Genomic DNA, 25595 nt, shown 5'->3' on the forward strand with positions numbered 1-25595 from the left:
CTTGGTTCATATTCCCCCTGTATGCATGGCTCACATTCCCCCCATGAATGCATGGCTCATATTCCCCCCTGAATGCATGGCTTATATTCCCCCCTGTATGCATGGCTCATATTCCCCTACTGTATGCATGGCTCATATTCCCCCCCTGAATGCATGGCTCATATTCCCCACCTGTAAGCTTGGCTCATATTCCCCCCCCTGAATGCATGGCTCATATTCCCCCCTGTATGCTTGGTTTATATTCCCCCTGTATGCATGGCTCACATTCCCCCCATGAATGCATGGCTCATATTCCCCCCTGAATGCATGGCTCATATTCCCCCCCCCCTGTATGCTTGGCTCATATTCCCCCCTGAATGCATGGCTCATACTCCCCCCCCCCTGTATGCATGGCTCATATTCCCCCACTGTATGCATGGCTCATATTCTCCCACCCCCCCCCCCCCGAATGCATGGCTCATATTCCCCCCTGTATGCTTGGCTCATATTCCCACCCTGAATGCATGGCTCATATTCCCCCCTGTATGTTTGGCTCATATCCCCCCTGTATGCATGGCTCATCTCTCCACCCCCCGCTCCCATCTTGCATCGCGCGGCTAACCATCCTCCTTCATCCCCCCTCCCCTGTCCCCCCGTCCCTCATACTCACCAGTCCCACACCGCGTGGCTGCGCCGACATCCCCCTGGCTCTGTTCCGACTCCCGGCGCAGCACCTTCTTCCTGCGTGAGCGGTCATGTGATACCGCTCATTAAGGTCATGAATATGCGCTTATTCATGACCTTAATGAGCGGTACCAAGTGACCGCTCATTCAGGACTAGCTGCAGACGCTGAGACCAGGCATCGCTGGAGCAGGGTGAGTATCGTCTTCAAGGAGGGTGGGTGGGAGACGGGCGGGCTTTCGAGAGGGGGGGCGGAGGGGTGGGGGGGCCTTGGGGGCGGACGGGAGGGAGGTGACCCAGGACTTATAAAAAAAAGAAACCTTGCTCAAGTGCCGCCCCCTGTATTCTCCCTGCCTTAGGCACATGCCCTCAAGTGCCTAGTGGCAAATACGGCCCTGCCCGTAGCGTCAAGCTGATGTTTTTAATGATACCATTTTGGTGCAGATACGATGTTTTGATGAAATGCATTTTAATACAATGTTGCAGTGACCAAAAAACTTAATTACTTTTTTTCTCATTACACCGTTTAGAAATCGGGATAATTCTTTTTTTGTATTCTTAGATCAGGCGATTCTGAACGTGGTGATACCAAATATGTGTATGTTTAATTTTTTTTATTGTTTTATTTTGAATGGGGTGAAAGGGGGTTGATTGAACTTTTATTTATTTTTATTTTTTAAATATTTTTAAAAACTTTTTTTTACTTTTGGCATGTATCAACAGTCTCCATGGGAGACTAGAAGCTGCCATAAACCGATCAGCTCTGCTACATACAGCATACAGGTGATAATGAGATCACCTGTATGAAGCAGAATTGTTCGATTGCTATGTGCGCTGATCACCAGGCGGAGTGTTGTGAATTCTGTGGCCAAGCTCCCTCCTGTTGTCGTGAGTGGTACTTCGGCTGGTTCTGTCTATGAGCTTCCTTTGGTGGATGAGAGTGGTACTGCGGCTTCTGAGTTTCCTTCCTCAGGTGATAAGGTTAAGTCGTTAGGTGCTGCTCTATTTAACTCCACCTAGTGCTTTGATCCTGGCCTCCAGTCAATGTTCTAGTATTGGTCTTGCTTTCTCCTGGATCGTTCCTGTGGCCTGTCTATCCTGCATAAGCTAAGTTTTGCTTGTGTTATTTTTGTTTGCTATTTTTTCTGTCCTGCTTGCTATATTGGTTTTTCTTGCTTGCTGGAAGCTCTGGGACGCAGAGGGAGCACCTCCGTACCGTTAGTCAGTGCGGAGGGTCTTTTTGCCCCCTCTGCGTGGTTGTTTGTAGGGTTTTGTGTTGACCGCAAAGTAATCTTTCCTATCTTCGGTCTGTTCAGTAAGTTGGGCCTCACTTTGCTAAATCTATTTCATCTATGCGTTTGTATTTTCATCTCAACTCACAGTCATTATATGTGGGGGGCTGCCTTTTCCTTTGGGGTATTTCTCTGAGGCAAGCTAGGCTTATTTTTCTTTCTTAGGGCTAGCTAGTTTCTCAGGCTGTGCTCGAGGCGCATAGGACTGGTCAGGAGCGCTCCACGGCTACCTCTAGTGTGGTTTGATATGATTAGGGATTGCGGTCAGCAGAGTTCCCACGTCTCAGAGCTCGTCCTATGTTTTTGGTAATTGTCAGGTCACTTTGTGTGCTCTGAACTTCAAGGTCCATTGTGGTTCTGAATTACCTGTTCATAACAGTACTGGAGGCCCAAAGTACTAATGCTTCTCAATAGAGGGAAAAGAGAAGTTCTAAGACCATTTTTTTTTCTTTGCACTGTGTTCTGTCTTTCTTTTCCCCTTTAATTCAGGGTGGTTCAGAACACAGGTGTGGACATGGACATTCAGGGTCTGTTCTCTTTGATGGATAATCTCGCTATAAATGTACAGAATATTCAAGATTTAGTGGTTCAGAATCCTATGTTAGAACCTAAAATTCCTATTCCTGAGTTATTTTCTGGAGATAGAGCTAAGTTTTTGAATTTTAAAAATAATTGTAAACTATTCCTGGCTTTGAAACCCCGCTCCTCTGGTGACCCAGTTCAACAAGTTAAGATCATTATTTCTTTATTACATGGCGACCCTCAATACTGGGCATTTTCCCTTGCGCCAGGAGATCCTGCATTATGTAATATTGATGCGTTTTTTCTGGCGCTCGGATTGCTGTACGATGAACCTAATTCAGTGGATCAGGCAGAGAAAAATTTGCTGGCTCTGTGTCAGGGTCTGGATGAGATAGAGATTTATTGTCAGAAGTTTAGAAAGTGCTCCGTGCTCACTCAATGGAATGAATGTGCGCTGGCAGCTATTTTCAGAAGGGGTCTCTCTGAAGCCCTTAAGGATGTCATGGTGGGATTTCCTATGCCTGCTGGTCTGAATGAGTCTATGTCTTTGGCCATTCAGATCGGTCGACGCTTGCGTGAGCGTAAATCTGTGCACCATTTGGCGGTATTATCTGAGCATAAACCTGAGCCTATGCAGTGCGATAGGACTTTGACCAGAGCTGAAAGGCAAGAACACAGACGTCAGAATGGGCTGTGTTTCTACTGTGGTGATTCCACTCATGCTATCTCCGATTGTCCTAAGCGCACTAAGCGGTTCGCTAGGTCTGCCACCATTGGTATGGTACAGTCGAAATTTCTTTTGTCCGGTACTTTGATCTGCTCTTTGTCTTCCTATTCTGTCATGGCATTTGTGGATTCAGGCGCTGCCCTGAATTTGATGGACTTGGAGTTTGCTAGGCGCTGTGGGTTTGTCTTGGAGCCCTTGCAGTGTCCTATTCCATTGAGAGGAATTGATGCTACGCCTTTGGCCAAGAATAAGCCTCAGTATTGGACCCAGCTGACCATGTGCATGGCTCCTGCGCACCAGGAGGATATTCGCTTTCTGGTGTTGCATAATCTGCATGATGTGGTCGTGTTGGGGTTGCTATGGCTACAAGTCCATAACCCAGTATTAGATTGGAAATCAATGTCTGTGTCCAGCTGGGGTTGTCAGGGGGTACATGGTGATATTCCATTTTTGTCTATCTCATCATTCACCCCTTCTGAGGTCCCAGAGTTCTTGTCTGATTACCGGGATGTATTCGATGAGCCCAAGTCCAATGCCCTACCTCCGCATAGGGATTGTGATTGTGCTATCGATTTGATTCCTGGTAGTAAGTTTCCTAAGGGTCGACTGTTTAATTTATCTGTACCTGAGCACGCCGCTATGCGGAGTTACGTGAAGGAGTCTTTGGAGAAGGGTCATATTCGCCCGTCATCGTCGCCATTGGGAGCGGGGTTCTTTTTTGTGGCCAAGAAGGATGGTTCGCTGAGACCTTGTATTGATTACCGCCTTCTAAATAAAATTACGGTCAAATTTCAGTACCCCTTGCCGCTGCTGTCTGATTTGTTTGCTCGGATTAAGGGGGCTAGTTGGTTCACCAAGATAGATCTTCGTGGTGCATATAATCTTGTGCGTATTAAACGGGGCGATGAATGGAAAACAGCATTTAATACGCCCGAAGGCCATTTTGAGTACCTGGTTATGCCATTCGGGCTTTCTAATGCTCCATCAGTGTTTCAGTCCTTTATGCATGACATCTTCCGAGAGTACCTGGATAAATTCCTGATTGTATACTTGGATGATATTTTGGTCTTCTCGGATGATTGGGAGTCTCATGTGAAGCAGGTCAGAATGGTGTTCCAGGTCCTGCGTGCTAATTCTTTGTTTGTGAAGGGGTCAAAGTGTCTCTTTGGTGTTCAGAAGGTTTCATTTTTGGGGTTCATTTTTTCTCCTTCTACTATCGAGATGGACCCTGTTAAAGTTCAGGCCATTTATGATTGGACTCAGCCAACATCTCTGAAGAGTCTGCAGAAGTTCCTGGGCTTTGCTAATTTTTATCGTCGCTTCATCAATAACTTTTCTAGTATTGCTAAACCGTTGACTGATTTAACCAAGAAGGGTGCTGATGTGGTCAATTGGTCTTCTGCTGCTGTGGAAGCTTTTCAGGAGTTGAAGCGTCGTTTTTCTTCTGCACCTGTGTTGTGCCAACCAGATGTTTCGCTTCCGTTCCAGGTCGAGGTTGATGCTTCTGAAATTGGAGCAGGGGCTGTTTTGTCGCAGAGAAGTTCTGGTTGCTCGGTGATGAAACCATGCGCCTTCTTTTCCAGGAAATTTTCGCCTGCTGAGCGAAATTATGATGTTGGCAATCGAGAGTTGCTAGCCATGAAGTGGGCATTTGAGGAGTGGCGTCATTGGCTTGAAGGAGCTAAGCATCGCGTGGTGGTCTTGACTGATCACAAGAACTTGACTTATCTCGAGTCTGCCAAACGGTTGAATCCTAGACAGGCTCGTTGGTCGCTGTTTTTCTCCCGTTTTGACTTTGTGGTTTCGTACCTTCCGGGCTCTAAAAATGTGAAGGCGGATGCCCTGTCTAGGAGTTTTGTGCCCGATTCTTCGGGTTTGCCTGAGCCGGCGGGTGTTCTCAAAGAGGGGGTAATTTTGTCTGCCATCTCCCCTGATTTGCGGCGGGTGCTGCAAAAATTTCAGGCTAATAGACCTGACCGTTGCCCAGCGGAGAAACTGTTTGTCCCTGATAGGTGGACGAATAAAGTTATCTCTGAGGTTCATTGTTCGGTGTTGGCTGGTCATCCTGGAATCTTTGGTACCAGAGATTTGGTGGCTAGATCCTTTTGGTGGCCGTCTCTGTCGCAGGATGTGCGTTCTTTCGTGCAGTCCTGTGGGATTTGTGCTCGGGCTAAGCCCTGCTGTTCTCGTGCCAGTGGGTTGCTTTTGCCCTTGCCGGTCCCGAAGAGGCCTTGGACACATATCTCTATGGATTTTATTTCGGATCTCCCCGTCTCTCAAAGAATGTCGGTCATTTGGGTGGTTTGTGATCGCTTCTCTAAGATGGTCCATTTGGTGCCCTTGTCTAAATTGCCTTCCTCCTCTGATTTGGTGCCATTGTTTTTCCAGCATGTGGTTCGTTTACATGGCATTCCAGAGAACATCGTTTCTGACAGAGGTTCCCAGTTTGTTTCGAGGTTTTGGCGAGCCTTTTGTGCTAGGATGGGCATTGATTTGTCTTTTTCCTCGGCTTTCCATCCTCAGACAAATGGCCAGACTGAACGAACCAATCAGACCTTGGAAACATATCTGAGATGTTTTGTTTCTGCTGATCAGGATGATTGGGTGTCCTTTTTGCCTTTGGCTGAGTTCACTCTTAATAATCGGGCCAGCTCGGCTACTTTGGTTTCGCCGTTTTTCTGCAATTCTGGGTTCCACCCTCGTTTCTCTTCAGGGCAGGTTGAGTCTTCGGACTGTCCTGGTGTGGATACTGTGGTGGATAGGTTGCAGCAGATTTGGACACATGTAGTGGACAATTTGACTTTGTCCCAGGAGAAGGCTCAATGTTTCGCTAACCGCAGGCGCTGTGTGGGTCCCCGACTTCGTGTTGGGGATTTGGTTTGGTTGTCATCTCGTTATATTCCTATGAAGGTTTCCTCTCCTAAGTTTAAGCCTCGTTTCATTGGTCCATATAGGATTTCTGAGGTTCTTAATCCTGTGTCTTTTCGTTTGACTCTTCCAGCTTCTTTTTCCATCCATAACGTGTTCCATAGGACATTGTTGCGGAGATACGTGGCACCTGTGGTTCCATCTATTGATCCTCCTGCTCCGGTTTTGGTTGAAGGGGAGTTGGAGTATATAGTGGAGAAGATTTTGGATTCTCGTGTTTCGAGACGGAAACTCCAGTATCTGGTTAAGTGGAAAGGTTATGGTCAGGAAGATAATTCCTGGGTCTTTGCCTCTGATGTCCATGCTGCTGATCTGGTTCGTGCCTTTCATGTGGCTCATCCTGGTCGGCCTGGGGGCTCTGGTGAGGGTTCGGTGACCCCTCCTCAAGGCGGGGGTACTGTTGTGAATTCTGTGGCCAAGCTCCCTCCTGTGGTCGTGAGTGGTACTTCGGCTGGTTCTGTCTATGAGCTTCCTTTGGTGGATGAGAGTGGTACTGCGGCTTCTGAGTTTCCTTCCTCAGGTGATAAGGTTAAGTCGTTAGGTGCTGCTCTATTTAACTCCACCTAGTGCTTTGATCCTGGCCTCCAGTCAATGTTCTAGTATTGGTCTTGCTTTCTCCTGGATCATTCCTGTGGCCTGTCTATCCTGCATAAGCTAAGTTTTGCTTGTGTTATTTTTGTTTGCTATTTTTTCTGTCCAGCTTGCTATATTGGTTTTTCTTGCTTGCTGGAAGCTCTGGGACGCAGAGGGAGCACCTCCGTACCGTTAGTCGGTGCGGAGGGTCTTTTTGCCCCCTCTGCGTGGTTGTTTGTAGGGTTTTGTGTTGACCGCAAAGTAATCTTTCCTATCTTCAGTCTGTTCAGTAAGTTGGGCCTCACTTTGCTAAATCTATTTCATTTCTGCATTTGTATTTTCATCTCAACTCACAGTCATTATATGTGGGGGGCTGCCTTTTACTTTGGGGTATTTCTCTGAGGCAAGCTAGGCTTATTTTTCTTTCTTAGGGCTAGCTAGTTTCTCAGGCTGTGCTCGAGGTGCATAGGACTGGTCAGGAGCGCTCCACGGCTACCTCTAGTGTGGTTGGATAGGATTAGGGTTTGTGGTCAGCAGAGTTCCCACGTCTCAGAGCTCGTCCTATGTTTTTGGTAATTGTCAGGTCACTTTGTGTGCTCTGAACTTCAAGGTCCATTGTGGTCCTGAATTACCTGTACATAACAGCGGAGCTCATAGCAATCCACAGTCACAACCACAGAGGTCTGCTAGAGACTTCTGGTTATTCCAATCCATCGGTGACCCACGATCACGTGTAGGGGTCACCGATGGGCGGGATTTCTGGCGTGTTTGCCAGAAGCGCGAGTTAAATGTCACTGTCAGAGTTTGACAGCAGCATTTGATGGGTTAACAGCCATGGGTGGATCGTGATTCCACTCGCGGACATTAGAGGCACATGTCAGCTGTTAAAAACACCTGACATGTTCCTGAAAAGTTGTGGTGTCAGTGCCAGAGCCCACATGAAAGGTCATAGCCTCAGCATTACGCACTTTATGCAGGTTGATCTGCCAGTTTATTAACTTTGGGAAACTCTGTGCATTAGCTATTGAAACAGGACATGTTCTGGACTCAATCAACTAGGCATTCAGGATAATACTGAGACTTAAGGCCCCGTCACACATAGCGACGCTACAGCGATCCCGACAACGATACGACCTGTCAGGGATCGTTGCTGCTTCGCTATGTGGTTGCTGGTGAGATGTCAAACTGTGAGATCTCCCCAACGACGCAGCAGCGATGCGGCGACCTCTAGCGACCTGTACAACGATGTCACATGGCAGCTATTTCATGACGATTAACAGACCTCAATGAGGGACGTCCTATCATGAGGTCGTTGGTAAGGTGTCAAACACAGCGATGTGTGCTACCCAGCGGGACCTCAACGATCAAAAAAAGGTCCAGGCCATTCCGACACGACCAGCGATCTCACAGCAGGGGCCTGGTCGCTGCTACGTGTCACACAAAGCGAGATCGCTACTGAGGTCGCTGTTGCGTCACAAAACTTGTGACTCAGCAGCGATCTCGCTAGCGATCTCGCTTTGTGTGACGGGGGCTTTATTTGTTTTCATTCCAAGCAATTGATTGGTTGAGTTTAATTTTAATTGTACCCCTAATAAATATTTCTTTTATTTTTATAACTTAAAAAGGTATTTTAGCGCAAACTATGTAGTATGTAATAAATTGTTAAAAACCTAGGAGTACATCAGTCTTGATGAGGGTTTGTGTTGGAGTCAAACGCTCCTGATTCACTTAGAGGCACATGCTTCTTAATGAATCAGGAGCATTTCACAAGTGGCATGCACCTCTATGTACATCAGCACAAATCTTATTACAGTCAGACATTGGAGTAAGATTTCTGGTGTAAGGAATGATATTTTGGCAAAGCTAGGTGAAAATGTCGTGAAAACTCTAGAGACATTCAAAAGATATGCAACTTTTCAAAACCATCTACAACAGTTTTCTGGCATAAAAGCTTTGATGAATTTAGGCAAAGATTTTTAACTTGTAGAAAGCTATTGTTTTTTGATTGATCTGGTCATGAGCTCTAGGTGAACGTATTATGGTGCAGTTGGGAGAGACCTGGGCAAGTAGGTCTGGCAGGACATGACATCTTCCTTTATCTTTCTTAAAAATAGATTTACAGAAAAAAAATCTATACACCTATAGTTCCCAGTTTCGTAGGCAAATAATAATCAATACCACGTTACCTTATTGTACAAACCCCTGACCCTGTATATGTGATTTCACTTCACTCTTTATCAATACTGTGTTTCCTACAGATCAGTTTGATCCAAGTGTGCTCATAAACAATTCTGTTAGTAATGTGATCTGTTCACTTGCATTTGGAGAAAGATTTGAGTACAACGATGAAAAATTTCAACGACTTTTACTTCTCTTTAACGTAGCATTGAAGGCTAAATCTGGACTCTTGGGTCAGGTAAGTTAAAGTTTTAAAACTATTTGGCACTAATAATTATCTTATGTAAAAGCTTACAAATTGAAGGGCCTTTAGGATACAGCATTAATTATAAACAGCCTTAGGGCAGTCTCACACGTCCAGATAATTCCGGTACCGGAAAAATCGGTGCCGGAATTATCCGTGTCCGTGTGCCCGTGCATTTCTGTGGCACATCAGTGTGGCACACGTGCGGCACACGTGTGCCGCCCGTGTGCCCACTGGGTACCACACGCACCAGCATCTGGTGCTGAAGCCCCATTCATATCTTCCCTGCACCAGCGTTTGCTGTAGAGAAGATATGAATATTCCTTTTTTTTAAAGTTTCTCATGTTTAAAATTAAGCTCCATGTCCCCACCCCCTGTGCGCCCCCTCCCTTTCCCCGCTGTTCTTAAAATACTCACCCGGCTCCCTTGCTGGCTGGCGCTGCTTCCTGTCCTGGCCGCACCTTCTACTGTATGTGGTCACGTGGGGCCGCTCATTTACAGTAATGAATATGCGGCTCCACCCCTATGGGAGGTGGAGCCGCATATTCATGACTGTAATCGGCTGCCCCACGTGACCGCTCATACAGTAGAATGTGCGGCCAGGTCAGGAAGCAGCGCCAGCGAGGGAGTGAGCCGGGTGAGTATGTTAAGAACAGCGGGGGGGGCGCCCAGGTGGTGGGAGGGGGGTGGGGACATGGACCTTTATTTTAAACACGAGAAACTTAAAAAAAAAAGGAATATTCATATCTTCTCTACAGCAAACGCTGCTGCAGAGAAGATATCAATGGCGGCTTCAGCACCAGTGTGGGGAACAGCGCTTACTGTAGCGCGGTCTCCTGCACGGCACACGGACTGCACACAGACAACGTCCATGTGCGGTACGTGTTTTACACAGACCCATTGACTTTAATGGGTCCGTGTAATCCGTGCGCTCCCACGATCACTGACATGTCTCCGTGTTTGGCACACGGAGACACGGTCCGCAAAAAAATCAATGACATCTGCACAGATGCATTGATTTTAATGTGTCTACGTGTGTCAGTGGCTCCGGTACGTGAGGAAACTGTCACCTCACGTACCGGAGCCACTGACGTGTGAAACCGGCCTTAGACTGAGGTCGCGTGGCTGGTAGTTGCACATGAATTGCAAATTTATGCACTAACTTCCTTAATTTTTTAGGTTTATTCTATATAGTAGAAATGCTGTTTAACTCCTTCACCTCAAAGTCTATTTTCATCTTCACAACCAGGCCAATGTTTTCAATTCTGAACATTCTGAGAACACTTTGAAAATGTTGCAATTTTGAAACTTTTAATTTTTATGCCCTTTAATCAGACAGTTATGTCACACAAATTAGTTAATAAATAACATTTCCCACATGTCTACTTTACATCAGCATTTTTGAAACGCTATTGAAAACACTATTTTTATTAGGATGCAGTGACTCTTGTTATAGGTAGGGGGCGCTGCATGGTCTCTTCAGAATACGCACAGAGGCATATTGAGGCCATAAGAATGCATGGCAGTCACGGTATAACTGTGGTGATCAGACAAAGTCTGGCAGGATTGTAAATGGCCGGTATGTGTCGCAGAGGAAGTCTGCGCTGTATGCCAGTAATGTTGTTTTGGGACCTGTAGTCCCACAAGTATTTGCTTAGTTTTACAGGGAGGCTTGCAGGGCTAGTTTATGATCTGGGCAGGTCGAACTAGCCACACACACCTCCCACCTATGGGAGTGATTATAACTATGTAATGTGACCAGGGTGTGGGTCACATGGGTCAGAGTGTTTGGACCTGAATGGTCTGTGTTGTAGGTCCTGAAAGAGGTCAGGTCTGTGTTGGATGCTCTGGTATGTGGAGACTTCCTGAAGAGCATGTGGAGAGACTGGGGACCTGGATGGTCAGTGTTAGAAGCTCCTGTGAGTGGAGACTTCCTGGAAGCACCTGGTGAGACCATGTACCTACAGAGCCTGGGGCGGCTTCTGTGTTGGCAAAGCCAGGACTGACAAGGAGTCAGCGTGAGGAGCAGAGCTCCTGGAAGGTAACTCCAGAGAATGGGGGGGGGGGGGGGGGTTGTGATACATGGCAGAGAAATTTATCTGCTACATGAACAGACAGGTGGTCATGACATGTTCATGGATGTAACAAAATGAACTGTACGTTATATGGTTTATGAGGAGTTAATAAACCAAATAGACTGATTTATGTGAGAAAACCACTACTGTGTGCTTTAATTCAATGCCAAGCAAGTGTTCCCTAATGCACTCAGGTAGCGCTATTGTAACACACCAGGGTCCTGGTCATCACAGTGGCATTGCTTTCCTTCCTTGGAAGTGAAGGAAGATCTCGTTCACCAGGTACACACAATGCACACATGTTCCCACTCCAGGCCACAAGGGGGAGCTCTAAACCTGGTTTAGGGGGAACTTCCATATTGATATATTCTGGTCTGGAGGGAAAGTCAGTTAGTTAGTGCCAGACAGCAGACTGGAACAGTCTGAGGCAGTGAGACGTGTTTGGGGCCATGCAGCCGGAGGTGCTGCAGCTCCAGGATTGAGAGAGCAAGAAAAGAAGAACAGCGTTTAATGAGCATGAAGGAGAACAAAGCACAGGAGAGAGACACCAGGGGAGCATAGCAGCATTTGGGCTACCTCCCTGACCAAGAGCAGATTCCGGTAGCCAGAAGATGGAGGTTGTGTCGGACTCTAGGAGGCAAAGCAGAACCGGCAGGACATCTGGATGACATATCACCTGTCTGCCCTAATACCGAGGAGGCACAGTGGCACATAGAGCCCGGGTCGTGATAGAGACCATATAAAAAGGCTCGAGCCACCTGTCATACGGGTTTGTGTCCTAAACTTAATGGAGGAAAGAGAGAATTGTGAGGACCTTGCCAGAAGCCAAAGGCAGTAAGGGACAACAACATCACCATGCCAATAGGAAAGCTTCTAACTCCACCTGGTAAAGGGGACTCTGAATTTGCTTCCAAGACGGCCGAACCCTGCCTGTACCTGTGATCTGGTGCCCTGGACTGCGGTTGCCTAAGCCTTCAGTAAACCAGGTAAAGAGACTGCAAACCCATGTCCTCTATTCTTTATTCCACCACTCACCATCCTCATCAATACACCAGGAGCCCTGGGCAACTACTTCACCTATGGGAAGTTATACCATCTAGCTGCCATAACATCACCCCAGAAGACCCCTTTTAACAGCGTCAGTCCCCACTGACCGAACACCACAGGTGGCTTCACGAACACAAACTTTATTAAACCTTTAAAGACCTTTCCCCTTTATTTGGGTACCCAGGGCCACAGACCGGGTCGCAGCCACCGTGACATCCCCTTTAAGTATCGGACCCGGTACCGAGTACACCATGGCACTGGCGGGTGACTCATTATCTCACATATTGTGCTAGACTGCGAGCAGTGGTCCAGAAAGAAGTGATTGCTGTAACTCGGCGGGGTTACGAAGAGTTGCTGTGGATCGGCGGGTCCAATAAGTCTGCGGTGCAGAGCCTTGTGGAGAGTAGCTGCAGTTTCAGCAAGAGGTTCTGCAGCAGCCAGAACTGCAGTAGCAGCAGCAGCGGCTTGTGATCGAGAGCCTGAGGTGCTGACGGTTTGTGACTGCATCAGGAGCTGTAACGGTACCAGCAGGGGCTGGTGAAGTGTCATAAAGACATTGGTGGTCCAGATCGTGCAGACTCTTAAAGGGCCAGTGCTGACCTAAAGAGACGAGGGTTTTCTGTTCTGTACCAACTGGTGCTTGAGAATACCATGGGGGAGTCCACAGTGTGTACCCCAGAGTGGGGTGGTGTCCCTAAAGGGGGTGGTGTCCCAAAAAAGTAGCGGTGACCCAAACAGGGATGGTTGCCCAAAAGGGCGGAGTCCCAATGGGGGCAGTATCCAAAAAGGGAGTAGTTGCCCAAAAGGGGTGGTGACCCTAAAGGGGTGGGGTCCCAAAAGGGAGCTGTAACCCAAAGATGGATATATGGGGAGCAGGAAAAAAGTACCATGATGGATATATGGGGGCAGGAAAAAAGGACAAGCATGGATATAAGGGGGATGGCAGGATGGATATATGGGGAGCAGGAAAAAAGGACCAGGCTGGATATGTGGGTGCAGGACAAAGGACCAGGATGGATACATATGAGGGGCCAGGATGGATACATTTGTGAAGACCAGGATATATATATGGGGGGCCAGGATGCAGATATATGGGCGAGCAGGATGGATATATGGTAGCATCAGGATGCATATATATGGGGGTGCCAGGATCCATATATGGGGGCCAGGTTGGATTTATAGGGAGGGCAGGACAAGGGAACAGAATGCATATATATGGGGGGCCAGGATGCAGATGTATGGGGGAGTCAGTATGCATATATATGGGGAGCCAGGATGGATAAATAGCAGAGCCAGGATGCATATATAGGGGGGCCAGGATCGATATATTGAGGGTCAGGGTGGGTTTATGGGGGGCAGAACAAAAGAACAGGATGCATATATATGGGGGGGGCAGGACAAGGATGGATACATATGGGGTGCCAGGATGGATATATGGTAGAGCCAAGATGCACATATACAGTACAGACCAAAAGTTTGGACACACCTTCTCATTTAAAGATTTTTCTGTATTTTCATGACTATGATAATTGTACATTCACATTGAAGGAATCAAAACTATGAATTAACACATGTGGAATTATATACTTAACAAAAAAGTGTGAAACAACTGAAAATATGTCTTATATTCTAGGTTCTTTAAAGTAGCCATCTTTTGCTTTGATGACTGCTTTGCACACTCTTGGCATTCTCTTGATGAGCTTCAAGAGGTGGTCACCGGGAATAGTCTTCCAACAATCTTGAAGGAGTCCCCAGAGATGCTTAGCACTTGTTGGCCCTTTTGCATTCACTCTGCGGTCCAGCTCACCCCAAACCATCTCGATTGGGTTCAGGTCTGGTGACTGTGGAGGCCAGGTCATCTGGCGTAGCACTCCATCACTCTCCTTCTTGGTCAAATAGCCCTTACACAGCCTGGAAGTGTGTTTGGGGTCATTGTCCTGTTGAAACATTAATGATAGTCTAACTAAACGCAAACCGGATGGAATAGCATGCCGCTGCAAGATGCTGTGGTAGCCATGCTGGTTCAGTATGTCTTCAATTTTGAATAAATCCCCAACAGTGTCACCAGCAAAGCACCGCCACACCATCACACCTCCTCCTCCATGCTTCACGGTGGGAACCTGGCATGTAGAGTGCATCCGTTTACCTTTCTGTGTCACACAAAGACACGGTGGTTGGAACCAAAGATCTCAAATTTGGACTCATCAGACCAAAGCACAGATTTCCACTGGTCTAATGTCCATTCCTTGTGTTCTTTAGCCCAAACAAGTCTCTTCTGCTTGTTGCCTGTCCTCAGCAGTGGTTTCATAGCAGCTATTTTACCATAAAGGCCTGCTGCACAAAGTCTCCTCCTAACAGTTGTTGTAGAGATGTGTCTGCTGCTAGAACTTTGTGTGGCATTGACCTGGTCTCTAATCTGAGCTGCTGTTAACCTGCGATTTCTGTGAATTGAAAACCATTCCCGGTAACTACCTCTTGAAGCCCATCAAGAGAATGCCAAGAGTCTGCAAAGCAGTCATCAAAACAAAAGGTGGCTACTTTGTAGAACCTAGAATATAAGATATATTATCAGTTGTTTCACACTTTTTTGTTAAGTATATAATTCCACAATTCATAGTTTTGATGCCTTCAGTGTGAATGTACAATTTTCATAGTCATGAAAGTACAGAAAAATCTTTAAATGAGAAGGTGTGTCCAAACTTTTGGTCTGTATTGTATATGGGGAGACAGGATGGATTTATGGGGGGCGGGAAAAGGGATCAGGAAGCATATACAGTATATGGGGGTTCAGGATGCATATATGGGGGAGCCAGGATGGATATATATGGGGGAGCCAGGATGGATATATATTAGGGGACAAAATGGTTATATATGGGGGAACCAGGATAGTTATATAGAGAGAGCCAGGATGGCTATATGGGGGTGGAGCCAGGATACATATAAGTGAGATCAGGATGCATATATTGGGGGAGCCAGGATGGATATATGGGGGAGGCAAGGACAATGGACCAGGATTGATATATGGGGTACAGGAGAGATATATTGAGGGGGCAGGACAAGGGACATATGGGGGCCAGTATGGATAGCTGGGGCAGGATGGGTATCTGGGGCCAGGCTGCACAAGGGACAAAGGGGGCAGGCTGGGGTATATTATAAAATAAAGGGGGCCAGGATTTAATTACTGTTTTGGGGCCAAAATGAGGAACATGCTATATTAGTTTATGGTGACAAGTGGGGAGCATAATTTCTTTAGGGTCCAATTAGGCGCAGTATTATTACAGTAATATAATGTACTATTTAGGAAACTGCTTTCCATGGAGGGAACAAAAGGGGGGTCCTGTTATGTGCAGGGCAGCACCACGTCGCTTTTTTTCTTCATCTGATGTAGTGTAGAAGTCAGGGAAAAAGTGGGGAAAGAGCTCTGGAAGCGATCAGCTGTTGATGACTTTCTTATTTTTTGCAGAGATGAGTCCTGGCTGGAAGAAGTGATGGCGGTCTGTGCTGGCTGAAGAAGAAGGACTTCAACTAGAGATGTCACTGGTGAGTCAGTGTATTACATGTACATGCACACTATACACTATATACTGTGTACAGAGCTCCTGTGTATAATGTCACTGGTGATCACTGTATTACCTGTACAACGACACTATATACAGAGCTCCTGTGTATAATGTCACTGGTGATCACTGTATTACCTGTACACCGACACTATATACAGAGCTTCTGTGTATATTGTCACTGGTGGTCACTGCTACCTATACACTGACACTATATACAGAGCTCCTGTGTATATATCACTAGTGATCACTGTATTACCTGCACACTGACACTATATACAGAGCTCTTGTGTATAATGTCACTGATTATCACAGTATTACCTGTACACTGACACTATATACAGAGCTCCTCTGTATAATGTCACTGGTGGTAATAACATTGTTGTTAGTTTTGTGGTTTGTATTCATGATCAGTATTGTAGTATTCAGTCATTTTGTGGTGGTAATTTGTGGTCTGGTCACGATATGGCAGTATTTATCCCCTATATGTGGTATTATTTGGTCACTACATGGTGGAATGTGTAGTCTAGTTATGGTGTGGCGGTATTTTGCCTTGTATGTGGTATTATTTGGTCCCTATATCCTGGTAATATGTGGTGGTATTCGGTCACTATGTGATGGTAATATGTGGTCTGGTCATGGTGTGGCGGTATTTTGTTCCTTGTATGTAGTATTATTCAGTCACTAAGTTTTGGTAATATGTGATCTGTTCATGGAGTCGGGGTATTCCTTTCTGTATGTAGTATTATTGGTCTTGGCATAGAGGATTGTGTTGTGTTATGGCGGTCATTTGTTCTCTCTGATATTAATTAGGAGAAGATTCTTTATTTCCATTAGAGATTAGATACTTGGATCACAGCATCAGAGATGCACTTACAGGGGTTCTCCTGTGAAAGAAGTAATCAGAGAGAGTACAAAGGAGGGCAACAAAATTAATAAAGGGGATGGGAGAACTACAATACCCAGATAGATTAGCGAAATTAGGATTATTTAGTCTAGAAAAAAAGACGACTGAGGGGCGATCTAATAACCATGTATAAGTATATAAGGGGACAATACAAATATCTCGCTGAGGATCTGTTTATACCAAGGAAGGTGACGGGCACAAGGGGGCATTCTTTGCGTCTGGAGGAGAGAAGGTTTTTCCACCAACATAGAAGAGGATTCTTTACTGTTAGGGCAGTGAGAATCTGGAATTGCTTGCCTGAGGAGGTGGTGATGGCGAACTCAGTCGAGGGGTTCAAGAGAGGCCTGGATGTCTTCCTGGAGCAGAACAATATTGTATCATACAATTATTAGGTTCTGTAGAAGGACGTAGATCTGGGGATTTATTATGATGGAATATAGGCTGAACTGGATGGACAAATGTCTTTTTTCGGCCTTACTAACTATGTTATTATGTTACCTCTCCACAGGATTAATGGTAACATATTGATTGGTGGTGGGAGGAGGGGTCTGACTGCTTTGACCCATTCAGCAAAATGGACTGGAGCAGTATGTCCGACTTGACCACTGATCCATTCATGCATTCTTTGGCTGTAATCGCTGCTCTTGTTTTTTTCTGAAAGCCCCCAAAGAGAACGAATGGAGCTGAAGTCAGACATCTGAACTGCTGCATTTTAAAATGGGGATAAGTGTCCTGTCATGGATAAAACGTCCCCATTCTTCCGATCGGTGCAGTTTCTAATGGTCGGACCTAAGCAATCACCTATCCTGTGGAGCCCATGGATCGGTGATAACTTGTTTTAACCCTAGAACCTTTAATGTAAAATATAGCTGTAGGGTGGGCCCCTAGAGTCCATTCCCCTGGTGGGCCCTAGACACCCCAGTCCGACCCTGGACATCTGTGCTGACAAGGGGCAACTGAATGCTGTGCTGGGACAGCGAACAGTACGTGGTTGTTGACTGTTGTGTCAGTGCAACTGCAGGTTGAGGGCAGGAGGCATCAGCGCCTGATTCCTGGACAGCAAATTGGGAAGGGCGTAACAAAAGGAAGGGCCAGTGGTTTCACCCTCAGATACAGATTTTGTACCCAGGCATTCCACCCACCTACTGAGGTGCTGCATATATGAGCAGTAGGGTTGAGCGACCTTGACCTTTTTAGAGTCGAGTCGTGTTTCGCGAAACCCGACTATCTTAGAAGTCGAGTCGAGTGGAGTCGGCCGATTATCGCGAAAAGTCGGGTATCGCCCGAAACACGAAACCCAATGCAAGTCAATGGGGGAGCATAGTCGGCAGTGAGTGGAGGCCAGGAAAACACCTACACTGCTCATTTTAATGGCAAAAAAATCCATTCTTTTTACTGTAGCTTGTCAATCGTAATTTAGCTTATAATAATTGGAAGGCATTTGAAATTGGGGGTCATTTGGCTAAAGTTGTGGGGGGTAGGGCTGGTTCAAGTAATTAGAAGGCCCAGGAAATCTGGAACGCGTCACGGCAGTGGAGCAGGGAGAGGAAAGTATTTCAACTTTGCAAGTGCTGTGATCCTGAGCAAGCAGGGGGGGCCCACTCGTTGGCACTGGCACTGGCACAGGGCCCCTCAAAGTACAGCGGTGTGTTTGCACGGCGGGGGCACCTCCCACCGGCAGCAACACTTTTGCGTACTATGAGAGGCCCTGTGCCAGTGACGTCGCCAACTAGTATTCCTCCCCCCACCTGATGAAGGAACCTGCACTTTCATCTGCACCTTCCTCTTTGTCCCCGTGTAAGGTGGTATGGTATGCGGGAAGAGGAACCTGACTTTCAGCAGGGTCACAATCTTGCTGTGTAGCGTGCACGGGGAATTTAGCGTTATGGGTCAATGTACCAGCAGACTCATCTATCACTGGCTGGGCAATGGGCAGGATGAGGAGGAAACACAGATATAGGCCCAAAGAATAAAGTGGGCTAAATGCAGTTCAAAATTGGTAACACAGGACTAACCAGGGGGCATTGCAGTGGAGGACAACTGGAATGAGAGGCTGACACATTGAGTAGGCCCAAATCAGTAAGTAGTCGAAATGCAGTTCAAAATTGGCAACCGTAGTAAACAGGCGGCACAGCTTTGTTCAGTGGAGGAGAACAGCAAGGAGTGGCAGACACCGATAGTAGGCCCCAACCCAACTAGTAGGCCAAATGCAGTCTAACATTAACAACTACTTAACGAGAGCCTGAAAATGGAATTTCAGGACAGGAAACCAGGAGAACAGCAAGGAGTGGCAGACACCGATAGTAGGCCCCAACCCAACTAGTACGCCAAATGCAGTTGTTCCATTTAACCACAATTTATTGAGAGCCTGAAGATAGAAGCTCAGGAAAGGCAACCTGGAGAATACCTTGTAGTGTAACACACCATCTATCTACACCCCATACCCAATTTGTAGGCCTAATGCAGTGTAGTTTCCAACAACTATTAAACGAGAGCAGGAAGATCGAAGCAATGGCGAGGAAACCTGGGGAACACCTTGGAGTGGAACACACCATCTCTCTACACCCCATACCCAATTTGTAGGCCTAATGCACTGTAGTTTCCAACAACTACTAAACGAGAGCATTAAGATCGCAGCAATGGCGAGGAAACCTGGGGAACACCTTGGAGTGGAACACACCATTTCTCTACACCCCATACTCAATTTGTAGGCCTAATGCACTGTAGTTTCCAACAACTACTAAACGAGAGCATTAAGATTGCAGCAATGGCGAGGAAACCTGGGGAACACCTTGGAGTGGAACACACCATCTCTCTACACCCCATACCCAATTTGTAGGCCTAATGCACTGTAGTTTCCAACAACTACTAAACGAGAGCAGGAAGATCGAAGCAATGGAGAGGAAACCTGGGGAACACCTTGGAGTGTAACACACCGTCTCTCTACACCCCATACCCAATTTGTAGGCCTAATGCAGTGTAGTTTCCAACAACTACTAAACGAGAGCAGGAAGATCGAAGCAATGGAGAGGAAACCTGGGGAACACCTTGGAGTGGAACACACCATCTCTCTACACCCCATACCCAATTTGTAGGCCTAATGCACTGTAGTTTCCAACAACTACTAAACGAGAGCATTAAGATTGCAGCAATGGCGAGGAAACCTGGGGAACACCTTGGAGTGGAACACACCATCTCTACACCCCAGACCCAACTTGTAGGCCGAATGCAGTGTTGTTTTCAACAACTACTTAAGAAGAGCCTGAAGATCAAAGCTCAGAAAAGGCAACCGGGGGAACACCTTGGAGCGGCAGACACTGGTAGTAGGCTGTAAACCCCAAATTTTGGTCAATGGAGTTTATGAAATGTTCCAGGGGTACACAGGCAGCATTGGTGTGGTAAGCGGAGGACAATTTATATTTGGGACTGCAGACAGACTTTGTAGGCTGTCCCCTGTGGACCATGCATCCACAACATTAACCCAGTGTGCCGTAATGGACATCTAACCTTTCGTGGACATGCCTACTGGTCCATGCATCTGTTGTCAGGTGCACCTTTCTACTATTAGATAGCCAGAGAGCATGGACAATGCAGATTTTTACATGATGCTGTAGTGCTGGGATGGCTTTTCTCGCAAGAGAAGTGACGACTGGGTAGCTCTTACCGTGGTACAGCGTAGTCCATCTGGGCTTTATAATTGTAAAATAGAGAAAAAAAATTGGCTGTATGCACTTTAAAATAGGTTACAGGGGTACACGGGCGGCAGTGGTCTGGTCAGTGTAGTTGTAGTAGAAAGAAGGGACCGCAGACAGGCTTCGAAGGCCTAACATAACAAATTGGACAGGCTGTAGGCACTTTTACATTGGTTCCAGGGGTACACGGGCAGCAGTACAATGGTCAGTGGAGGCCAAGTGGAAGGAGGGACCGCAGACAGGCTTCGAAGGCCTAACATAACAAAATTGGGCTGTTGGCAATTTAAAATTGGTTCCAGGGGTACACGGGCAGCAGTACAATGGTCAGTGGAGGCCTAGTGGAAGGAGGGACCGCAGACAGGCTTCGAAGGCCTAACATAACAAAAATAGGGGTGCAGGCAATTTAACATTGGTTCCAGGGGTACACGGGCAGCAGTGGTCTGGTCAGTGTAGTATTAGTAGAAAGAAGGGACTGCAGACAGGCTTCGAAGGCCTAACATAACAAAATTGGGCTGTTGGCAATTTAAAATTGGTTCCAGGGGTACACGGGCAGCAGTACAATGGTCAGTGGAGGCCTAGTGGAAGGAGGGACCGCAGACAGGCTTCGAAGGCCTAACATAACAAAAATAGGGGTGCAGGCAATTTAACATTGGTTCCAGGGGTACACGGGCAGCAGTGGTCTGGTCAGTGTAGTAGTAGTAGAAAGAAGGGACTGCAGACAGGCTTCGAAGGCCTAACATAACAAAATTGGGCTGTTGGCAATTTAAAATTGGTTCCAGGGGTACACGGGCAGCAGTACAATGGTCAGTGGAGGCCTAGTGGAAGGAGGGACCGCAGACAGGCTTCGAAGGCCTAACATAACAAAAATAAGGGTGCAGGCAATTTAACATTGGTTCCAGGGGTACACGGGCAGCAGTGGTCTGGTCAGTGTAGTAGTAGTAGAAAGAAGGGACTGCAGACAGGCTTCGAAGGCCTAACATAACAAAATTGGGCTGTTGGCAATTTAAAATTGGTTCCAGGGGTACACGGGCAGCAGTACAATGGTCAGTGGAGGCCTAGTGGAAGGAGGGACCGCAGACAGGCTTCGAAGGCCTAACATAACAAAAATAGGGGTGCAGGCAATTTAACATTGGTTCCAGGGGTACACGGGCAGCAGTGGTCTGGTCAGTGTAGTAGTAGTAGAAAGAAGGGACTGCAGACAGGCTTCGAAGGCCTAACATAACAAAATTGGGCTGTTGGCAATTTAAAATTGGTTCCAGGGGTACACGGGCAGCAGTACAATGGTCAGTGGAGGCCTAGTGGAAGGAGGGACCGCAGACAGGCTTCGAAGGCCTAACATAACAAAAATAGGGGTGCAGGCAATTTAACATTGGTTCCAGGGGTACACGGGCAGCAGTGGTCTGGTCAGTGTAGTAGTAGTAGAAAGAAGGGACTGCAGACAGGCTTCGAAGGCCTAACATAACAAAATTGGGCTGTTGGCAATTTAAAATTGGTTCCAGGGGTACACGGGCAGCAGTACAATGGTCAGTGGAGGCCTAGTGGAAGGAGGGACCGCAGACAGGCTTCGAAGGCCTAACATAACAAAAATGTCAATACAATGGTATTGTCAGTGCCAGGCATTGAAGGATGTCAGCGCATAGACTAAACATTGGTGGAGCTGTGAGAGATAATTTTGCAAGTGGTAGAGCACTGTTTGAGCTGGTGGGGGGGAACTGTCTTGTGGCCGGCGGCACAGGCCCAGGGCCCTCATATTACAACGGTGTGTCTGACGTTGGGTGCGCACCACCACTGCCAGAGACACTTTATTGTACTATGAGGGACCCAGTGGCAGTGCCGTCGACCAAAAGCGGGCACACCCACCTCTTCAGAAAAAAAACAGCACTCTCACGGGTGCTGGCGCCAAGTGGCGATACCACGGCCCCGTGTGGGGAGTTTGGCCATTTAGGGAGGTGTAAACATGTCGTATGCTGGACAATCAGGTACAGCAAATTACGATATTGGAAAAGTCATTCATAATAGTCCACAGGCAAAACCTTTTCATAGGAAAGCTAGGTGTCAGCCGGGCAAGGTGGGGCAAAAGATTTCGAAATCCAGTTGTGGTTCATTTTAATGAAGGTTAGATCATCTACATTTTGGGTAGCCAGAGGAGACCTTTTTTCTGTTAGTATTGAACCTGCAGCACTGAATACTCTTTCTGATAGGACACTAGCTGCCGGGCAAGCAAGCTCCTGCAATGCATATTCTGCCAATTCTGGCCAGGTGTCTAATTTGGATGCCCAGTAATCAAATGGGAATGACGGTTGAGGGAGAACGTCGATAAGGGATGAAAAATAGTTTGTAACCATACTGGACAAATGTTGTCTCCTGTCACTTTGAATTGATGCTGCAGTACCTGTCCTGTCTGCGGTCATAGCAAAATCACTCCACAACCTGGTCAGAAAACCCCTCTGGCCAACGCCACTTCTGATTTCTTCCCCTCTAACACCTCTGGTCTGCTGGCCCCTGCAGCTCATGTGAGAACGATCACGGGCGCTGTGTGCAGGGAATGCCAGAAGCAAACGGTCAACAAGAGTTGATTGTTTGGTTGCTAATATTATTTCCAAGTTCTCATGTGGCATTATATTTTGCAATTTGCCTTTATAGCGAGGATCAAGGAGGCAGGCCAACCAGTAATCGTCATCGTTCATCATTTTAGTAATGCGTGTGTCCCTTTTGAGGATACATAAGGCATAATCCGCCATGTGGGCCAAAGTTCCAGTTCTCAAATCTGCGGTTGTGCTTGGTTGAGGTGCAGTTTCAGGCAAATCCATGTCACTTGTGTCCCTCCAAAAACCAGAACCCGGCCTTGCCGCGCCAACAATTTCCAGTGGCCCCAGAAAAGCTTCCTCATTAAAAATATAATCATCCCCATCATCCTCCTCGTCCTCCTCCTCCTCTTCGCCCGCTACCTCGTCCTGTACACTGCCCTGGCCAGACAATGGCTGACTGTCATCAAGGCTTTCCTCTTCCTCAGATGCAGACGCCTGATCCTTTATGTGCGTCAAACTTTGCATCAGCAGACGCATTAGGGGGATGCTCATGCTTATTATGGCGTTGTCTGCACTAACCAGCCGTGTGCATTCCTCAAAACACTGAAGGACTTGACACATGTCTTGAATCTTCGACCACTGTACACCTGACAACTCCATGTCTGCCATTCTACTGCCTGCCCGTGTATGTGTATCCTCCCACAAAAACATAACAGCCCGCCTCTGTTCGCACAGTCTCTGAAGCATGTGCAGTGTTGAGTTCCACCTTGTTGCAACGTCTATGATTAGGCGATGCTGGGGAAGGTTCAAAGAACGCTGATAGGTCTGTATACGGCTGGAGTGTACGGGCGAACGGCGGATATGTGAGCAAAGTCCACGCACTTTGAGGAGCAGGTCGGATAACCCCGGATAACTTTTCAGGAAGCACTGCACCACCAGGTTTAAGGTGTGAGCCAGGCAAGGAATGTGTTTCAGTTGGGAAAGGGAGATGGCAGCCATGAAATTCCTTCCATTATCACTCACTACCTTGCCTGCCTCAAGATCTACAGTGCCCAGCCACGATTGCGTTTCTTTCTGCAAGAACTCGGACAGAACTTCCGCGGTGTGTCTGTTGTCGCCCAAACACTTCATAGCCAATACAGCCTGCTGACGTTTGCCAGTAGCTGCCCCATAATGGGAGACCTGGTGTGCAACAGTGGCAGCTGCGGATGATGTGGTTGTGCGACTGCGGTCTTTGGACGAGCTCTCGCTTCTGCAGGAGGACGAGGAGGAGGAGGAGGGGGTGCGAACGGCTACAGCCAACTGTTTCCTAGACCGTGGGCTAGGCAGAACTGTCCCAAAATTGCTGTCCCCTGTGGACCCTGCATCCACAACATTCACCCAGTGTGCCGTGATGGACACGTAACGTCCCTGGCCATGCCTACTGGTCCATGCATCTGTTGTCAGGTGCACCTTTGTGCTCACAGATTGCCTGAGTGCATGGACGATGCGCTCTTTAACATGCTGGTGGAGGGCTGGGATGGCTTTTCTGGAAAAAAAGTGTCGACTGGGTAGCTCGTAGCGTGGTACAGCGTAGTCCATCAGGGCTTTGAAAGCTTCGCTTTCAACTAACCGGTAGGGCATCATCTCTAGCGAGATTAGTCTAGCTATGTGGGCGTTCAAACCCTGTGTATGCGGATGCAAGGCTAAGTACTTCCTTTTTCTAACCATAGTCTCATGTAGGGTGAGCTGGACTGGAGAGCTGGAGATCGTGGAACTAGCGGGGGTGCCGGTGGACATGGCAGACTGAGAGACGGTGGGAGATGGTATTGTTGCCGCCGGTGCCCTAGATGCAGTGTTTCCTACTACGAAACTGGTGATTCCCTGACCCTGACTGCTTTGGCCTGGCAAAGAAACCTGCACAGATACTGCAGGTGGTGCGGAAAATGGTGGCCCTACACTGCCGGAAGGGATGTTGCGTTGATGACTAGCTTCATTGGCCGAGGGTGCTACAACCTTAAGGGACGTTTGGTAGTTAGTCCAAGCTTGCAAATGCATGGTGGTTAAATGTCTATGCATGCAACTTGTATTGAGACTTTTCAGATTCTGCCCTCTGCTTAAGGTAGTTGAACATTTTTGACAGATGACTTTGCGCTGATCTATTGGATGTTGTTTAAAAAAATGCCAGACTGCACTCTTTCTAGCATCGGATACCTTTTCAGGCATTGAAGACTGAGCTTTAACCGGATGGCCACGCTGTCCTCCAACAGGTTTTGGCTTTGCCACGCGTTTTGGGCAAGATACGGGCCCGGCAGATGGAACCTGATGCGATGTTGATGCCTGCTGCGGCCCCTCCTCCTCCGCTTCAGAACTGCTGCCGCCTGCACCCTGTTCCCCCAATGGCTGCCAATCGGGGTCAACAACTGGGTCATCTATTACCTCTTCTTGTAGCTCGTGTGCAACTTCATCTGTGTCACCGTGTCGGTCGGTGGTATAGCGTTCGTGATGGGGCAACATAGTCTCATCAGGGTCTGATTCTTGATCATTACCCTGCGAGGGCAATGTTGTGGTCTGAGTCAAAGGACCAGCATAGTAGTCTGGCTGTGGCTGTGCATCAGTGCACTCCATGTCAGATTCAACTTGTAATGGGCATGGACTGTTAACTGCTTCACTTTCTAAGCCAGG

At 47.4% G+C, this 25595-nt stretch overlaps 1 protein-coding gene across 2 annotated transcripts in view; it reads left to right on the forward strand.

Moving 5' to 3' along the window:
- Positions 1-25595, forward strand: part of LOC138647792 (cytochrome P450 2D6-like) — a 138302-nt gene that overhangs the window by 56011 nt on the left and 56696 nt on the right. For both annotated transcript variants that reach the window (XM_069737052.1, XM_069737051.1), the window contains exon 4: positions 8962-9119. In XM_069737052.1, the coding sequence (XP_069593153.1) occupies positions 8962-9119 (158 nt within the window). The remainder of the gene's footprint in view (positions 1-8961; positions 9120-25595) is intronic.

The sequence above is a fragment of the Ranitomeya imitator genome, chromosome 8 (assembly GCF_032444005.1).
Source record: "Ranitomeya imitator isolate aRanImi1 chromosome 8, aRanImi1.pri, whole genome shotgun sequence".
In the NCBI taxonomy this organism is placed as follows: domain Eukaryota; kingdom Metazoa; phylum Chordata; class Amphibia; order Anura; family Dendrobatidae; genus Ranitomeya; species Ranitomeya imitator.